Source organism: Herpailurus yagouaroundi, unplaced genomic scaffold, assembly GCF_014898765.1.
Source record: "Herpailurus yagouaroundi ecotype Mexico unplaced genomic scaffold, PumYag 139, whole genome shotgun sequence".
NCBI lineage: Eukaryota > Metazoa > Chordata > Mammalia > Carnivora > Felidae > Herpailurus > Herpailurus yagouaroundi.
The window spans coordinates 32,273,124-32,293,219 of NW_024412394.1; the positions used below are offsets into that span (position 1 = coordinate 32,273,124).

General features: G+C 34.2%; 1 protein-coding gene across 14 annotated transcripts in view; it reads left to right on the forward strand.

Moving 5' to 3' along the window:
- The window catches only part of FAM135A (family with sequence similarity 135 member A), a 122,469-nt gene that overhangs the window by 61,425 nt on the left and 40,948 nt on the right, over nucleotides 1–20,096 (forward strand). For 11 of the 14 annotated variants that reach the window (XM_040473879.1, XM_040473874.1, XM_040473876.1 and 8 more), the window contains 2 exons: nucleotides 3,029–3,078; nucleotides 8,479–8,634. In XM_040473879.1, coding sequence (XP_040329813.1) covers nucleotides 3,029–3,078; nucleotides 8,479–8,634 — 206 coding nt within the window. The remainder of the gene's footprint in view (nucleotides 1–3,028; nucleotides 3,079–8,478; nucleotides 8,635–20,096) is intronic. The other 3 variants (XM_040473877.1, XM_040473878.1, XM_040473886.1) reach the window with 2 other exon arrangements.

Sequence of the window (20,096 nt, forward strand, 5' to 3'; positions counted from 1 at the left end):
TGCTCTCTGTTGTTGTGACTTTGGTTATTTTATTACCCTACTCATAGTAATATTTCTGACCCTACACCAGGTGTGCTTTGATTTGTTCCTTGGAGTAGCCCTGCTGATGTGATTAACCGAGTACCCCAGTCTGTGTGCCTCGGTACCTAGATCTAACGATTCCCTGAGCATCTTAGCTTGAGGCCTCCCCACATTGTGCATGACAGAAGGGATCCAAGAAACAGATTCTTAACTGTAGAGAACAAACTGATAGTTATTAGAGAGGAGGTTGGTTGGGGCAGGGAATGGCTTAAATATGATGGAGATTAAGGAGTGCGCTTGTTGGGATGAGCACTGGATGTTACATGTTAAGTGTTGAATCACTAAATTGTAAACCTTAAACTAATATTATTCTGTACGTTAAGTGGAATTTAAATAGAAAGTTAAAGATCAAACCATCCAAACATTCCCTTCAGGCAAAGCCTAATCTCGAACAGGTCTCTAACTCTTCAGTTTTATGAAGGCCAAGAGAGATGAGGAGGCTTCCAGAGAAAAGTTTGAAGCTAGCAGAGGTTGGTTTATGAGGCTTAGGTAAAGAAGCTGTCTGTATAACAACAAAGTGCAAGATGACGCAGCAAACTGTTGATATAAAAGCTGCTGCAAGTTATCCAGATCTAGCTAAGATAATTAATGAAGGTGGCTACATTAAACAATATATTTTCAATGTAGACAAAATAGCCTTTTATTAGAAAAAGATGCCATGTAGGACTTCCACAGCTAGGGAGGAGAAGTCACTGCCTGGTCAACGTTTCAAAGGACAGACCGACTCTCTTATTAGGGGCTAATATAGTTGGTGACTCTAAGCTGAAGCCAGTGTTCGTATACCATTCCATAAATTCTAGGGCATTTAAGAATTATGGTAAATCTACTCTGTCTGTGCCCCATGAATGGAACAACAAGGCCTAAATGACATCACATCTGTTTTCAACATAGTTTACTGAATATTTTAAGCCTGCTGTTGAGACCTACTACTCAGAAAAAATATTCCTTTCAAAATATGACTGTTAATTGATAATGCACCTGACCCCACAAGAGCTCTGATGGAGATCAGAATGAGATTAATGTTGTTTTCAGGTCTGCTACCACAGTATCCATTCTGCAGCCATGGATCAAGGAGTCATTTGGCTTTCAAGTCTTAATTTCATGTATTTCTTAAATAATAAGGCTTGAAAGCCATTTCATAAGGCTGTAGCTGCCATAGATGGTGAGTCCTCTAATGGATCTGGGCAAAGTAAATTTAAAACCTTCTGGAAATGATTCACCATCTGAGATGCCGTTAAGAATATGTGTGATTTATGAGAAGAAGTCAAAATCAGCCTTAAAAGCAGTTTGAAAATTTATTCCAACTCTTGTGGATGACTTTGAGGGGTTCCAGACTTTAGTGGAGGAAGTAAGTGTAGATGTGGAAAGTAAATGCGAATCTAACAAGAGAACTAGAATTAAAAGTGGAGTCTGAAGATGTGCCTGAATTGCTGCAATCTTGTGATAAAACTTTAAAAGATGAGGAGTTGCTTCTCATGGATGAGCAGTATCTAATACAGTATCTAAATACAATTTTATTTATATATTATGTGACTCAAATATTTATGTGTTCTAATGATTTTAGTTATTAGTGGAATATTCACATCATAGGTTGATTGTGTTTACCACATAAATGTAACTTTATTTTATCAAATTTAAATGTTTATTTTTCTTTTTATCAAATAGTATACGTTGAAGTCTATCTACCTTATGAGATAGCGAGCTGATGAATAAATTCAGGGATGTTCTAGAATGTATTCTTGCATTTGTGTGAGAATGATCAGTTAACAAGGTTGTGGAGCAACAAGACAATGGAGTTTTGTGTGATCACAAAAAGTTATATTATAGTTCTTGTAGGAGAACTCATTTTAGTTTGATTTCTGATTAAAAATTAGGTGTATCTAAACATATTTCAGGCCTTAGTGAAATTTCTGACTTGCAAAAAGCAGGGAACCTTTCTGTTCTATTAGTTTCTGTATTCCCTTCTAAATATTACCACTTTAAGTTAATCTGTACACCTCCTTGTAGAAGGTTGTAGCATACATTAAATAAATCAATTGTATGGACAAAATATACTTCAATTTTAGACTGTCTTAGAGAAATCTGCATGTATTAAACTAAATTAGAAACTCAAAGATTTTTTTCATTCATTACCATTATATAAACTTCTGATCCATGTATGTTTTAAGTGTTTTGGCGCTAAAGATTAATTTGACTTGAATTTTTTAGGAACAGCTTTTGTTAAAAAAACAAAAAACAAACAAGGCATGTACATACTTAAGACAAATGTTAAACTGTTTGAAATTTGCAATGTATACAATGCAGTAAAACCTAATTATATGTTTTATCTTTTCTGTGATATAGTTGTGCAAGTTACTTTAGGTCCACAGTCAATATTTCCTTGACAGTGTTAACCTCTTATGAGAACTGGAACACTAATAATAAGAACATAGAATTTAATAGGTTTAACATTACCTACATGATTAATGTGTTTATGACAGTATATTACATTGAAATTTACTTCATTGAATGTAGTGCAGATATTTCTCAACCTTCTGGTTTTTTAAAGGTAATTTACACTTGACTCTCAAAAACCTGGGACTTGAACTGCACAGGTCCATTTAAACGAGTATCTTTTTTCAATATAGAATAGGACTAAATGTATTTTCATTTATGATTTTCTTAACATTTTTTTTCTCTAGCTTATTTTTATAAAAATACAGTCTATAATACATACAACGTACAAAATATGTGTTCATCAACTGTTTATGTTATTTATAAGTCTTCCTGGTCAGCAGTAGGCTATTTAGTATTTAAGTTTTAGGGGAGTCAGAAGTTAGGCTGCACGGGGGGATTGATGCCCCTAACCCCTGTATTGTTCAGGGGCCAACTGTATTTAGATAATTTTAAAAATAGATTCAGATCTAATATTGAAATATTTCCTCTAATTACTCTTTACTCCTTTCAGAGGAAATGGATGTAGAAGCTCGACTTACTGAACTATGTGAAGAAGTTAAGGTACTTGGATTTTTTTTAATTAACATTATCAAGTTATTTGAGTGGATTCTGTTTCCTATTCTAAATATTTTATCCAAGAAAACTTAATGATTTATTCTTCCTCAAGTGGTTGATCATAGTAGAATAACAGCTTAGTTGATAAAAAGTTATTTGGCTTCAGCATGAAGTTAACTTATTTTTAAAATATACATTACTCTGGGGGCGCCTGGGTGGCGCAGTCGGTTAAGCGTCCGACTTCAGCCAGGTCACGATCTCGCGGTCCGTGAGTTCGAGCCCCGCGTCGGGCTCTGGGCTGATGGCTCAGAGCCTGGAGCCTGTTTCCGATTCTGTGTCTCCCTCTCTCTCTGCCCCTCCCCCGTTCATGCTCTGTCTCTCTCTGTCCCAAAAATAAATAAAAACGTTGAAAAAAATTAAAAAAAAAAATATACATTACTCTGCCTATGAATGAGATAGCAAAGACAACTAATTGTCAGAAGTGTGCATTTTCTTCAGTTAGTTTATTCAAAAGAATTTCTGGACAGATTTTTAAATCATCCTTAAAATTACATATATTTACAAAATGATAGTTCAGAAATGAAAATTGATTTATTTCAGCAGACCAGTTTGTCTCAGACCATTTTTCCAGTAGTTTATTCTTGAAATTAAATTAAATTGATTTTTCTTTTTCCTTTTTTTTTGTTTTTTTTTTTTTTTTTTTTTGGCTGTGAAACTAAATGTTCTATTTTAAGTATTCTGTTTTAAGATTACTATAGATTTCACTCTTGGTTAGCTACAAATCAGAGACATAAACAAAAATATATATTTGGCTTTGGAATGTATTTCTGTATGTAAATTTGAATAAGGACTAGACCACTTTGAAAAGGTATTTACCTTCTCCTTGTAAAATTATACATATACATGATACACAAGTAATTTTGTATCCTCTTCTAGAGGTTTTCCCCACAGCTCAAATAAGAGTATTTTCTTTAAAAATCAACAATGTTGTCATAATATTTGCTCACAAGAACATTAAACATTTAGAAGTAATCTTAATAAGATGTGTACAATTAATGTGAAAAAATCTTCAGTGTTTCACTGAGATATTTGAATAAGTAAACATGATACTTTTGAATGGAAAGAGAAACAGTCACTGAAAGATACCAGTTTTTCTTAAGTTAATAATTGATACATTCATATCAAAATACCATTGGAAATGTTAAAATTTGACTCACTTTAAAGAGCACTTGGAGAAAGGTAAAAATGACTAAGAAAATTAAAAAATACATTTTTGTAGAAGGACTTGCCCAAATGTGTGTTAAAATGTATATAAAACTAATGGAAATAGAGAATGACTTCTCTAAAAGAATAGAAAAACAGCAGCTTCTTGGTGGGGACTCAGTTCAGCATCTGAGTCTGTTTCAGCTCAGGTTATGATCTCACTGTTTGTGAGATAGAGCCCCACGTTTGGCTCCGCACTGACCACCAACCCTGCTTGGGATTCTCTCTGTCCCTCTCTGTCTGCCCTTCCCCTACTTATATATACATACAATACATATACTTTGTATCATATATATACATACACATATGTATGTTTTTCAAACTGTTAACAATAATACAGACAAGAGTTGCATGAAAGATGGAATTGTAAAGGAAAATTTTTATTCTTTGCTCTATATCCATCTGTGCTAGATTTTAAAAATATTGTATGTATTGATATATTACTAATAATTTTTTAGGTACACATTTAAATTTCAGTATGTAAATGGACATCATAAAATTTAAGATCAACAACATATGGTAAATTTTGACAGCAAATAGAATAGACAAAAGATACAATATTTGAAGAGCTCTTTCAAATCAATAAGAAAACCTATAACCATTTTTTAAGTTAGTATAGGATAGTCATTTACAAAATAGGTTAATAATTGAAACATATTCAATCTCACAATCATGAAATAAACAAAATTTTAAGTATTCTCATACCTTTTTTAACCTATCAGGTTGGCTGTGGTTTTCTAATAATGTAATGCTTGTTAAGATATGATAAGATACAGATTCTTATATTTCTCTCATAGATCTTGGAGATCTTTTTCAGATATTAATTTGGCAGTATATATTCAAAGCCAGGGTATTACTTGTCAATCAGTACCAAATAAAAAATCAGAGATTCATATACATTGTAATTTATAATGTAAAAATATTAACCTAAGTAAATACCCAATGGTAGGAGAATGGTTAAACAAGTTATGGGACACTTACAGTCTAAAAAATGTTATACAGGGGTGCCTGGGTGGCTCAGTCAGTTAAGCATTCAACTTTGGCTCAGGTCATGATCTCACAGTTTTCGGGTTTGAGCCCTGCATCGGGCTCTGTGCTGACAGTTCAGAGCCTGGAGCCTACTTTGGATTCTGTGTCTCATTCTCTGCCCCTCCCCCACTTGTACTCTGTGTTTCTGTCTCTCAAAAATAAATAAATGTAAAAAAAAATTTTTTTTTTAATAAAAAAGTTATACAACCTGAAAAACATGCTTTCAAAGGGCACCTGGTGGTTCAGTCAGTTAAGCATCCACTTAGGCTCAAGTCATGATCTCACAGTCCATGAGTTCGAGCCCCATGTCATTGGACTCTGTGCTGACAGCTCAGTGCCTAGAGCCTACCTGAGATTCTGTGTCTCCCTCTCTCTCTGCCCTTCCCCTGCTCACACGCTCTCTCTCTCAAAAATAAATAAATGTTTAAAAAAATCCTCATTATTCAATGGAAATGGCATAATAGTATATATGATTCTAGAGTTTTCTCTATGTATATAACTGAAAAAAAATTGAAGACTCCACGCTAAAATGAACTTAATTTTCTTTTTTGTTTTTCACCTGTTTTCCAAGTCTAATATTTAAGTAAGCAGCATTTTGTAATCAAACAAGATCAATGACTGCTATGAAAAAGTACATATCCATAAAAGACAAGATGTTATTTGAGAAAATATTCTACAAATGTAAGATCGTATTCCTACATTTATACATATAACACAATTTGTTAAAATTTTTTCTAATTTCCTTTTTAACATAAAAATATTTTATTATTTATATTTTGAGACATAGTGCAAAGATTTATGTAAACCAGAGGAGTAATTTATTTATGCTTGTAAGGATGCTTTCCTAATAATGAAAATACTAAAGTCCTCTAAGAACCTTGGTGCCATGATTTCTGAAAAGGAAAATTAATAATTACAGGGTAGCTAGACAGCCTTGCTTTCAGGGGATTAAAAAAAAGTGTTGTTTACATTGTTCAACCTATGGTAAAACCAAGAGAATTATTTCTACATGTGTGGAGATTATACAAAGAATAGCATTGCTTGCCTTACACACTGCTGTTTAGTTACTGTCAAATGTTTATTCAAGTCATCTTTTTCTAAACTCCCTTAACACTATTCTTGGAACAACACTGCTTGTTTCAACTTATTTTAGAGTACACTTTAATCTTCTGTTTGTTCTTAAGAGAGACATGAAAAACTTGTTAGCATCATTTCTAATACGTTTATAAACTATTTCCTGGGGCAAAATACATTTGTAGATTTATTATACATTGACAAATCAATATTTATTATATGTTGAGTCTCTTAGTTTCCATTCAGGAATTCTGGAATTTTTCAGCATTTTCTGAGTTTGTCCATAAATTTGGGGGAATTTTTCCTTATCTGAAGTCTGTAATTCCTTATTCATTCATTCATTCATTCAATAAATATTTATTGAGTGACTACTGTGTGTACTAGTAACCAAAGTCACAAAAGTGTATAAAACACAATCCCTTCCCTTTTTACTAATTTTGCTGAATTTTTGTTTTATGTCCTCTCTGAGCTAGGATAGAAAAGAAAAGCCTACTGAACTGCAAACTTCAAAAATAAGTAAAAATAGGGGTGCCTGGGTGGCTCAGTTAGGCCCCAACTCTTGATTTTGGCTCAGGTCATGATTTCATGGTTCCTAAGCTTGAGCCCCACGTTGGGCTCTGCCCTGACAGTGCACAGTCTGCTTGGGATTCTCTCTCCCCCTCTCTCTCTGCCCCTCCCTTGCTCTCTCTCTCTTTCTCAAAATAAATAAATAAACTTAAAAAAAAAAAAAGAAGTAAAAATAAACTGAGTAAGTTTAAGTGTGATAAGCAACATTTTTTTTTTAAAGGGGCATGAAGATATAATTAGTACTCTTTAGGATATGCTGAACTTGAACACATTTCTTATCACATTCAAATATAGTCATCTAGTGAGTGATGGCTCTACAGTTCGGGAGAGATGTGGTCCAGATATAAAGATTCAGCAGTCATTAGTGTATGTGATAATTGAAACTATGAGAGTGGCTTTCAGTCTTAACCGGAATAGACTATTACCTTCTTTAGGATGGGGAAATGAAATCATCATCTATCTGTATATTTAAGGTAGATTTCCTAGTGTTACTAGCAATTGAAGACAGATTTTTCCAGCAAGATATAATCTGCCTGAACAGCGCTGCCTCAGTGAATTAAAGAAAGGCTTGCCTTCATAACAAAAATGCCTGTCCAAAAGAGAAGGAATTATTCTGATGTATAATATAGTCTTATTTTTCTTTGTTCACAAATCCTTATTTTACTTACGCAAGAAATCCAATGGCTCATAGAAGATTCTGCATTTTGTGGTATAGTTCATTACTTTTAACTTTTATCATGAGTTTAGGTGAATATTTAAATAAATGGGACAATTTAATACCACTATTAGAACCCTCATAACAGCATAGTAAAATTGGTTATCCACTTTTGTTTCCTTACTAAACTGAGCTTCTCCTGTTAATCTTTGATGTAGATTGGAATGTGGGCCCTAGCATTTAAAATGTGCTCAATAAACAGTGGATAAATGAATTGTTAGAAAAGAGAAAGAAGTGTTTGATGACTGTAAAAGGACTACCAAGGGCAAAATAAAACTTAGAAACTTAGGATGAAAGAAAAGCAGTTAGTACTTTAGAAAGTATCTCTGTTCTTTCTGAGGAGTTACAGATTTTCTAAGTACTTCAGTTAGCAGATTAGAGGAAAAAATCTTAAGATTTCATTATCTTCTAACACTTCTATAACTTTCATCATGATTTGTACTTATGTTTAAAATTCTCAAGATTTTAGTGTTTGAGTTGATCATGCTCTTTAGAATCCTATGTGTAATTTTAAACTATATTTGACATTATTTTGGTAACAAGATACCTCAGATATTGAAATATCAATTAAGTTGCTGTAGTAACTGTCAAAATTTTTTAAAAAGCCATTGCTCACTTGGTCTCTATACATATGAGCACGTGCACACACACACACTTTTTAAAACTAAAAATTTGCCTTTGTATTGATGTTCCAATAACATTATATTTAGATATAGTAAGTCTCAGGAAGCAGTGAAGTTTTTTTCTTGTCATTTCAGAAAATAGAAAATCCTGATGAACTGGCAGAACTTATAAATATGAATCTTGCACAACTTTGTTCCCTTCTCATGGCTTTATGGGGTCAGTTTCTGGAAGTTATAACACTACATGAAGAACTAAGACTTTTATTAGCACAAGAGCACCATACTTTGAGGGTAAGTTAAAGAAAAGTGATGTTAGAACATTTTGATCAGTATTAATTACCTTTGAATTTCATTATGAATAAAAAACCTGATTTTTACCCTTATGTTGATAAATTAGAAAAGAGACATTTACTGTTGTGTTATTGTTTGATTTCTTAATAATAAAACAATACAGTTAATCACATGATTTGTCTCAGTTACAACTCTTGCCAATAAGAAAAATCATCTAAGTGTAATTAAAATAGAAAACTATATGATACAGGCTAGCCACTGGAACCCAAGAACAGGTATTAGTCAGGTCTCATTAGAAACAAATCAGGAACAAGAGAGCCATCTTAAACTAATCTAGACTCTCTCCGACTTTTCCTCCTTTTGCCTCATTTAGGAATGTGTATTACAAACTTGGAAAGTCAGGGGGTAGTAATCTAGACGCACATGTTTGCTGTAGGCTTACTATGGACCTTGTGCAGAAATTTTTGTTCAATTTTATTGTATAGCTTATCAAGAGGCTTTGATATATGAAACATCTGACTACTTTTCCAGTCTTATCTCTTTGTATGCTCTGTACACACATTAATTTTCCTGACCTACTTACTAGTAGGTCCTTGAAAACACTGTGTTTTCTTTTTTTCCTTTTTCTTTTCTTAATTATAAAACATATTATCAAAATTAGAAAAGTACATAAAACATGCATATTTTAACAATTAATTAAAGGCACATATCCTTTTAACTCTCACCCAGACCAAGAAATAGAAAATTGTGAATACCACAGCAGTGCCTTGTGTGTTTTTTCTAATTTCTTTTCTCTCCCTGACATTTAGAAGTAATCACCATCTTGTCTTTTCTGATAAGGAGTTCATCACTTCTTTTAGTTTTTCCATCTGTGTATGCATTCTAAATAATACAAGTTGTTTCATCCTGTCATGTTATTCAGCCTATGTTATTGAATTCTATATAAATGAGATGATACAGTGTATATTCTTTTATATCTTCTTTCACTCAAGATTGTGTTTGTGAGATTAATCCATGTTTTTATCAGTAGCTATAACTGTTCATTTTCATTGGTGTGATGTATTTTATTTGCATATACCCACAGTATGTGTATCCATTCTGCTGATGGACATTTGGATTACTCCTAACTTGTAGCTATTACAAACCAAGCTACTATGAACATTCTTGTACATACTTCCTGGCATGATAGTTTCTCTGAATTATTTACTTGTAAGGGAAATTGCTATGTCATAGGATCTGTATAACGTCAGTTATTTACAAGCAAATGCCACACTATTTTCCAAAGTGGTGCCAGTTTTCACTGCCACCAACACTTGATGAGAGCTCTTGTTATTCCACATACACCCCACACCTCTTGATTTTTGGCAGACTTTAAATTTTGCCAGTCTGATACCATTGTAGTTTTAATTTTCATTTCTCTGATGACCTGTGAGGTTGAACACTATTTTGTATGACTATTGGCTATGTAGATTTCCTGTTTGTAAAGTACCTGTTCAAATTGTTTAATCATTTTTCTATAGGATTACCTTTCTTTTTCATCTTGATTTGGAATACTTTTCTATGTATTGGCCTTTGTTACATGTTTTGTAAATAAATCTTCTCTTGTGTCATTGTTTTTGTCCCCCCCATTATCTTTGTGCTGTCTTTTGATAAATTAGAGGTCTTAATTTTAGTGTAAATGGAACAGAAGAGAAAGGCCAGATATAGACGTAGCCATGCTTGGACATAATATATCCAGAGCAACATATAGAGAAACCTCAAGATTTCAAGAAAAGTTGAGATTTTCAATAAATGATGTTGGGACAATTAGGTATTCATGTGGAAAAAAAATACTATGTAAAATTCAGTTTAAGGTGGATTGAAGACAAATATGAAAAGCAAAGTCATAAAGCTTATAAAATATAATAGAGAATTTACAGAAGAGTTACTAAAATAGTACAGAATAATCCTATATACTCTTCATCAGAATCACGTTACAATTTTGTCATGTTTATCATTCCTTCTTTTTATAGATAGGTTATACACACACACACACACGGATTTTTTTTTCCTGGATCATTTGTTTTTTAGACGCATCATGTTCTTTTATCCATAAATACTTAAGGGCATATTGACTAAGAACAAAAATACTTTCTTACTTAACCATAGGACAGTGATCAACTTTATGAAATTTAATATTGATACAATATTGATATCTAATGCAAAACTCACTTGATATTTTATTGTTTGTCTTAATAATGTCCTGCCTGACTTTTCCCCTTTTCCAGGATCAAACTCAGAATCACACATTGCATTCAGTTTTCATGACCATTTAAATTCTTTAGACTCATTTAATCTGGAATAGTTCCTTGTATTTTCTTTGTCTTTCATAAAGAGTATTGGCTAGTTTTGTAGACCATTGTTCAGTTTGGGTTTGTATTATGTGTATTATGTTTCCTTATGGTTAGATTCAGGTGATATAGTAATAGTGGAAATATACTGTATTTTATTTCTTTGTCAATCAGTTTTGGTAAATTATGTTTTTTAAGGAGTTTGTTCTGTCTAAATTTATTAATTTATTGGCACCGAATAATTCATAGTATCCTTCAATTATTTTTTTTAACATCTTAAGTATCTGTAGTGTTTTTCTGTTTTATTTTTCTTGTCAGTTATTTGTGCCTTTATTCTTTTTTTCTTGACTGATCCCATCAGAAGTGTCATTTTACTAGTTTTTTCAAAGAACTAACTTGATGTTAATTGTCTCGTGTGTTTTGTTTTGGGTTTTATTAATTTTCCTTTTGACTTTAGTAGTTCCTCTTACTTTCTAAAAGTTTATTTTGCTTTTTAAAGCTTCTATAAGTAGATGTTTAGCTTATTGATTATAGCATTTCTTTTTTTCTGCTTTATACATTTAAGTTGATAAGTTTTTCCCTAAGTACTGCTTTAGTACAAGTTTTTAATATGTTCTTTTTATCCTTTGGTTCTCAGTATTTTCTAAATTTTGTGAGCAGTTTATTCTTTGATTCAGGGTTGTTTAGAAGTTTTTTTTCTCATTAGTATATAAAATGGTTTATAAAAATAATAAATACATCTATTCCTTCTTTTTCTGGATATAAACATAAACAATTTACTAGTCAATGACAGGACTCCATGGGACTAGTCAATGATAGGACTTTATACACACACACTACCCCAAATGGGAAATTATGCAGCATACCAATAATAATTTGGTTGGGAAATCTTTGATTTAAAGCACTATAGGTAAACAAAACCATTTTAAAGAATACACTAGATATGTTGTCCTATATTTAGCAGTTGTTATTTTTGCCTTGCTCAGAAATCCAAGAAATTGAGTGCCTGCCCATAGTCTTCTGAAATAAGGGACCAGAGACCGTTCTTGTCCAAAAATTGCCATATTTTGTATCAAGTGACCCTGCAATTTGAATTAGAGGTTGGCACTTAGACCAAAGGTAGTCATCTACAGCGTGAACATAGAGAAGATTGGTAATTTTTGAAGGTGGCTGCTGCATTAACTCTGCTGATTTGGAGCATTTTCTATTAGAAGAATGACTGAATAAAGTATTCAGATCATTTGTCTTGAATAATTCAAACATGGGACACAAAAGAAGAGACCCAGTTACTAAACAGTGGCAGAAACCAAGAGAAGGTCATAGACAAAAGTCATGAGACAATAGAAGCCATGAATAAACCATTTATTACAAGATAGGGATGAAAGTAAAAAGGATCAAAAGCAAAGCAGGGAGAGTGTCAGAGAGAGAGAGGAACGTGAGAATGGAGAAATGACTAGAAAAGGAAAGAACAAACACTGGTTTCTGAACTGCTACTAGAGTGATACTAGGATATTAGTCTAGGTGTTATTTGCTAAATGGCAATGAACAGCATTTCAGTTTCATAAGAACTGGCTGTTTGGCTACAGAGTCACTTCCTTGGATGTCCTTACTTTATATCCTTATAAAAATCCCACACAGCCTGAGGTTATCTGACCACATCTCCATCTCTTGCTAACTAAAGAGCCTGTATTTCCAAGGCTGTGTTTCTTTGTTTCCAAATGTATTGATTTCCTGGTTGCCTTTTTGTTGTTGATTTCTAGTTTATCTTCATTGTAGTTAGAAAAGTCTGTGATTTCAGTATTTCAGTATTCTTGGAGACTTGCTTTATACTAGGAATGTGTATTCATCAGATTGCTGGGTTAAGTGTAAAATATGCTGGGTTAAGTTTATAAATCATTTTGTTCAAATTTTTCATATTCTTCATGAATTTATGGCTGCTAGTGCTATCAACTACCAAGAAAAGTGTGGTAAAATCTCCCATTATGGTTATAAATGTGTCTTATTTGTTGTTACCAGGTAGTAAGTGGCAGAGATGGGATTCAGACCCAAGCAATATGGTTCAATAGCCTGTGTTCCTTACCGTTTGACATACTGCCTCTCAAGATAGAGAAGGGAATTATAGCAAGGATCAGAGGCAACTTTGTCGCATAATATTTTATGAGGTTGGGGTTGTCCTGGGTAGAATAAGAACAAGAAGGTAAGCCAGTAGAGAAGCTGATGAACGCAACTTTAAAAAAAGGGAGCAAAGAAGGAAGGCCAAGATAAAATTGGGTTTATGGAAAACTAAAATGTCAAAGATAAACTGAAATTTTTCCTAGAGCTTCGTTTTTCTCACTCCATTCTAGATAATAAAAAATGGCCTATTTAACTCCTAAAAGAATCAAGGAAAGGTAATTAAGACACAGAGAGAAAGTGCCCTATTGTTACTTAACCAGGAATAATAATCCTTGCCCTGTCATGCCCTGCTCTGATGTATATCACAAAAACTGGAAATGGTGGTATATTATGTCCTTTGATTCCCATTTATGCAGTTAAATAGGAACTTTGTTCATAAAGTTTATCAGTATTCTGAGAATACATTGCTAAGCCTACAGTAACCGAAGTAGTCCACAGGTCATTCATTGTTTGTACTGGGACAGAATTGGCTGTAATAAAGTGTATAGGCTGTCTGATAATGTATTCAGAAACAGTGCAGTTGAACTAAGTTACAGAAGTGAACGTATGATATGGAATCTCTTGTTGGAGTGAAAGCAAATAATGAGGCAAAGAAAGAGTTGGACTAAAAAGAGGAAATGTAATTCTATACTTGGTAAGAACAATGTAATGAATTAGTTTAACATTTGTTCTACCATGTTATGTGATATCAAGATTCAGAAAGGACAGATTTCCTGAATCTTGGAAAATTAAGTCAACCAGACTGGTAGAATTTTGTGGTTACGTGCCATACACATTCACATTAAAGCATAGAGACTATTATGTATGAATGATTCCAGTACCCCATATTACATAAAAAGATGAAAGGCAGTAATATCAACATCATGGCAGTATAAAATGTCTTTTGTTTTTGTCCCACCCACAACAACAAAAATTTAGCATCTATCCATGAACAAAAGTGACTGTGGGAGCTGTGGGATCTAATACCATATACTAAGGAACCCTGGAGGCATCTCACCCACCTGTGCATTGGATAATAAGCAGAAGGATTTCAGTCTTGACCCTGCAGTGGCCTGTTTACCAGCTCTTGATGCTCGTGGCTACAGTCTGGCAACCCCTGGGGAATTAGATTTAGATAGTTACCCAGGGTTGAGAGAACCTTTGCAGAAGTTCATATTTCCAGAAGAGAAGTTCCAGTATTCCATTGGCAAAAAAAAAAAAAAAATACAAGTTTGGATGCATTAGAATTCTAGCAAGAGGAATAGCTTGTCTTTAAATATATCATCCCTCGCCCAAAATAGCACAGCTTAGGTCTAAGAGAACCCTTCTTGGCCTGTGATTTTTCATGCAGAGAAAAAGAGGAATGGATGAGTTGAGTACCCAGCTTCCCTAGCTGTGCAGGACATTGCCAAAGTGGCTCCTCTCTCTCTCTCTCTCGCTCTCTCGCATTCTCTCTCTCTCTCTCTCTCTCTCTCTCTCTCTCTCTCATCCCATCTAGAGTTCTAAATCAGGAGTTCCATGACTTGGGGGGTAAAGTGGAAAGAGACTGGGAGAGTGGCAGATGGGTCTCTCAGAAAGCATTAAAGGGACTCATACTTCTCACTACATCACAAACTCCGTTAAAAGTTTGTTCATGAGCTACTTGGACAGCCTCGGCTGTGGATCCCTCCAACTGGCCATGGGTACCTCCACCATTCCATATGCCTCACCCACACCCTCCCTTCTACTCTGCATCTAGCTCCCTTTGTGCGCTGCTGAAGGCAGTGACAAAAGTAAACTTTGGCAGATCTGTAGCTGCAGGCCAGGAAGAGACCGTAAATGAGCTGTGGCATCACATTTGAGAAATAAAAGATAGGCAGTCAGCACTCAGCCTGATATGTTGCAGGAAGGAGAGAAGGAATACAATATTAAAAAATTTGCCAAAGAGGGAGCAAGAAATATAGAGCAGGTATATCCATAGAAAGTCTGAGAAAACCTCAGAATCCCTGTCAAGACTGAGGAAATATTTCTGCCCCGAAGACAGTAAATACTGGAGGAGGTGACTGCTACTTCAAATGTTAAGGTAGAAATGCAAAACTCCAAGGAACGTGAAACATCAGGGGAAAATGACATCACCAAAGGATCATAATCCTCTAGTAACCGAACACAAAAACAGGAAGATCAGAAATTTACCCAATAAAGAATTCAAAGTAGCCATTTTAAGGAAACTCAGCTACAAGAAAACACAGAAAGATAATTCAACAAGATTAAGAAAGCCATGCACAAAATGAGAAGATTAACAAAGAGATAGAAATCATTAAAAAAAAAAAAAAATCAAAAGCAAATTCTGGAGCTGAAGAATTTGGTGAATGAAATGATAAATGCAGTAGAGAGCATTCACGACAGAATGAGCCAAACAGAAAAAAAGAATCTGTGATAAAAGATAGGAACTTGAAATTCCAGTCAGAGGAGAGCAAAGAAAAAAAGAATGAAAAAGAGTGAAGAAAGGCTTCCTGATCTATGAGATACCAGCAAAAGTAATAATTTGTAATTATTCAAGCTCCAGAAGAAAAAGAGAGGGAGAAGGGAACAGAAAGCCTATTTGAAGAAATAATTACTGAGAGTGTCCCAAACATGGGAAGACATTTGGATATCCAAGTACATAAAGCTCATAGGTCACCACCAAACCAACTAAATCTAGGGAGATCCCCTCCAACACACTATAATAAAACTGTCAAAAATCAAAATCAAAGAGATAATATTGAAAGTTGCAAGAAAAGAGAAGATTGTAATCTACAGTCAGTGGATTTGTTAGGAAAAACAAAGACTGGAAGAAGAGAGCTACAAAACAGCCAGAAAACAACTAATGAAATGGCATTAATTAATCCTTACATATCAGTACTCTAAATGTAAATGGATTGAATTCTCCAATCAAAAGTCATAGAGTGGCTGAGTAGACAAAAAAAGAACCAACTATATGCTGCCTACAAGAGACTCACTTCAGCTTTAAGGACACACACGGGCTCAAAGTGAAGCAATGGAAAAAGACATTCAATGCAAGCAGAAACCTAAGAATAAGGATAGCTATACTTGTTTTTTTAAGGTTAGTTGTACTTATATCACACAAAATAGACTTTAAGTCAAAATGATAATAAGAGACGGGCAACTAGGTGGCTCAGTCGATTGAGCATCCAACTTTGGCTCAGGTCATGATCTCCCGGTTCGTGGGTTGGAGCTCTGCGTTGGGCTCTGTGCTGACAGCTCAGAGCCTAGAGCCTGGTTCAGATTCTGTGTCTCCCTCTTTCCCTGCTGCTGCCCTGCTCGCACTTGTCTCTGTCTCTGTCTCTCAAAAAGTGAATCAACATTAATAATTTTTTTTAAAAAAGAATGAAAATGAGATAAAGAAGGTCATTATATAATGATAAAGAGGTCAGTTCTTCAAGAAGATCTAACCATTTTAAGTATATATGCACCCAGCATTGGAGCACCTAAATATACTAAGCAGATACTAACAGATCTGAAGGGAGAAATAGAAAACAATACAGTAATAGTAGGGGACTTCATTACCCCACTTTCAACAATGGATAGATCATCCAGATAGAAAATCAATGACGAAACATTGGGCTTGAACCATACTTCAGACCAAATGTACCTAACAAATATACATAAAATACTTGATCCAACAGCAGCAGAATACACTTTTTTCTCAGGTGTACATGGAAGATTCTTAGCAAATTTTAAAAGATTGAAATCATACCAAGTATCTTTAAATCACAACAGTGTGAAACTAGAAATCAATTAACAGAAGGAAATCTGGAAAAATCACAAATATGTGGATGTAAAACAGCACTCCTAAATAACCAATGGGCCAAAAATCTCAAATAAATAACCTAAATTTACATATCAGGGAACTAGAAAAAGAACAAACTTAAGCCCAAAGTTAGCAGAAGGAAGGAATTAACAAAGATTATAACAGAAATAAGACCAAAAAACAATAGGAAAAATCAACAAAACTAAGAACAAGGTTTGTTTGTTTGTTTGTTTGGAAAAGATAAGCTCAACACTTTTAGCTAGACTGAGAAAATAATTTATAATATAAAATGAAAGAAGATAGAGTGCAACTGATAACCACAGAAATACAAAGGATTATGAACAATTATAAACCAACAAATTGGTTGAGTAAAGAGATTCAATCGTTAACCAACAATTACTCATCAAAGAGAAGTCTAGGAAAAGATGGCTTCACTAGTGAATTCTACCAAATATGTAAAGGATTAAAGCTAATCTTTCTCAAATTCTTCCCAAAAAAATAAAAAAAGAACACTTCCAAACTTTTTTACAATGCCAACATTAGCCTAATACTAAAGCCAGATAAAGAGAATACAAGAGAAGTAAACAACAATCCAATATCCTTGATGAATGTAGATGCAAAAATTCTTAAGATAATATTAGCAAACTGAACTGAACAGATTAAAAGGATCATACACCATGATCACATGGGATTTATCCCTGGGATACAAGGATGCTTCAGTACACACAAGTAAATAAATGTGATATATACCACATTAATAGAATGAAAGATTAAAATTATATGATCCTCTCAATAGATGCAGAAAAAGTATGTGGCAAAATACAATATTCTTTTATGATAAAAACTCTCAACTAGATATAGAAGGAATGTACCTCAACATAATAGTAATATGACAAGCCCACAGCTAACATTATACCCAAGGGTAAAAAGTTGAAACCTTTTCCTTTACTATCACGAACAGGACAAGGGTGCCCATTTTCATCACTGCTATTCAACAAAGTACTGGAAGTCCTCATTAAGCAATTAGACAATAAAAAGCAATAAAAGATATCCAAATCAGAATGGAAGAAGTAGGGGTGCTTCGGTGGCTTTGTCATTTCAGCTTCTGACTCTTGATTTTAGCTCAGGTCATGACCTCGTGGTTCGTGAGATTGAGCCCCACATCTGGCTTTGCACTGACATCAATGTGGAGCCTGCTTGGGAGTCCCTCTCTCCTTCTCTCTCTCTCTGCCCCTCCCCCACTCACGCTCTCTCTCAAACATTTAAAAAAAAGGAAGTAAAATTGCTTCTGGTTGCAGATGATATGATTTTATATATTAAAAAATGCTTGTGACTTCATCAAAAAACTGTTGGTATTAATCAACAAATTCAGTAAAGTTTTGGGATACAAAATCAATATATAAACCTTAGTTGCATTCTGTACACTAACAGTGAAATACTTGAAAAAGAAATAAAGAGAAGAGTCCCATTCACAATAGCATCAAAAATAAGAAAATACTTAGGAATAAATTTAACCAGAAGCTATAAGATCTGTTACTGAAAACTACAAGACTTTGATGAAAGAAAATGACAGAAACACAAATGGAAAGATACTCCATGTTCATTGATCAGAATTAATATGGTTAAATATCCATCTATAGTTTCAGTTCAATCCTTATCGAAATTCCAAGAGTATTTTTCACGGAAATAGAAAATCACAGTTCTAAAATTTATATGGAACCACAAAAGACCCTAAATAACCAAAGCAAGACTGTGAAAGAAGAGCAAAGCTGAAGGCTTCACATTTCTTGATTTCAGACTATATTACAAAGCTGTAATAATCAAAACAGCATGGTACTGGCATAAAAATAGGCAAATAGACAAATGGAACCAAATCAGGAGCCTAGAAACAAACTTTTGCATATATGGCCAACTTATATTTGACAAAAGAGCCAACTATACTCAATGGGGAATGGTGTCTTCAATAAGAGGTGCTGGGAAAACCGAGTAACCACATGTAGAAGAATGAAATTGGACCCCTACCTAAAACCATTCACAAAAATTAGCTCAAAATGGACTAAAGACTTCAACCTAACACCTGAGACTATAAAACCCCTAGAGGAAAACAGGGAAAAAACTCCCTGACATTGGTTTTGGCAGTGATATTTTGGATTTGACACCAAAAGCAAAGGCATAGGTAAATAAGTGGGACTACATCAAACTAAGAAGCTTCTACACAGCAATGGAAACCGTCAACAAAATGAAAAGGCAACTTAGTTAATCAAGAAAATATTTGCAAGTCATGTATATGATGAGCTTAATATTTAAAATATATGAAGAACTCCCGCAACTCAATTTAAAAAAAAACTGATTAAAAAATGCACAGAGGCACTGAAGAGCCATTTATACAGACATGCAAATAACCAATGGGTACATGAAAAGATGCTCAGTGTCACTGATCATTAGGAAAGTGCAAATCAAAATCGCAATGAGTCATCACCTCATACTTGTTAGAATGGCTGTTATAAAAAGTCAAGAGATAACAAGTGTTAGCAAGGATCTGATAAAAAGGGAACCCTTGTGCACTGTTGGTGTGTATGTAAATTGGTGCAGACACTATGGCAAAACAGTGTGGAAGTTTCTTAAAGTCTTAAAAATAGAACTACCATATGGACTAGCAATATCACTTCCAGGTACATATCCAATGGAAAAGAAAACAGGATCTCGAAGAGATACCTGCACTCCCATGTTTATTGCAGCATTATTCGTAATAGCCAAGACATGGAAATAACCTAAGTGTCCGTTAATGGATGACTGGATAAAGAAGATGTGGTATATTTAGGTTTCCCATACTATCACTTTGCTTTTGTGAAACCTCCACTAGTTACCTGTTTTTGCTAACCAGAAGAAGTACCAAGAAGATTGTTGGTTTTATGAAATGGTTTTATGACCATTTATGAAATTGTCATTGCTTTCTTACTTTATGCCAATTCAGCTTAAGAAAGGTTTCATAGTCGGGGGGTGCCTGGGTGGCTCAGTCGGTTAAGCATCTGACTTCACTTCAGGTCATGATCTTACGGTTTGTGAGAGTTCCAGCCCCACATCGGGCTCTGTGCTGACAGCTCAGAGCCTGGAACCTGCTTCAGATTCTGTGTCTCCCTCTTTCTCTGCCCCTCCCCCATATGTTCTCTCTCTCTCTCTCTCTCTCT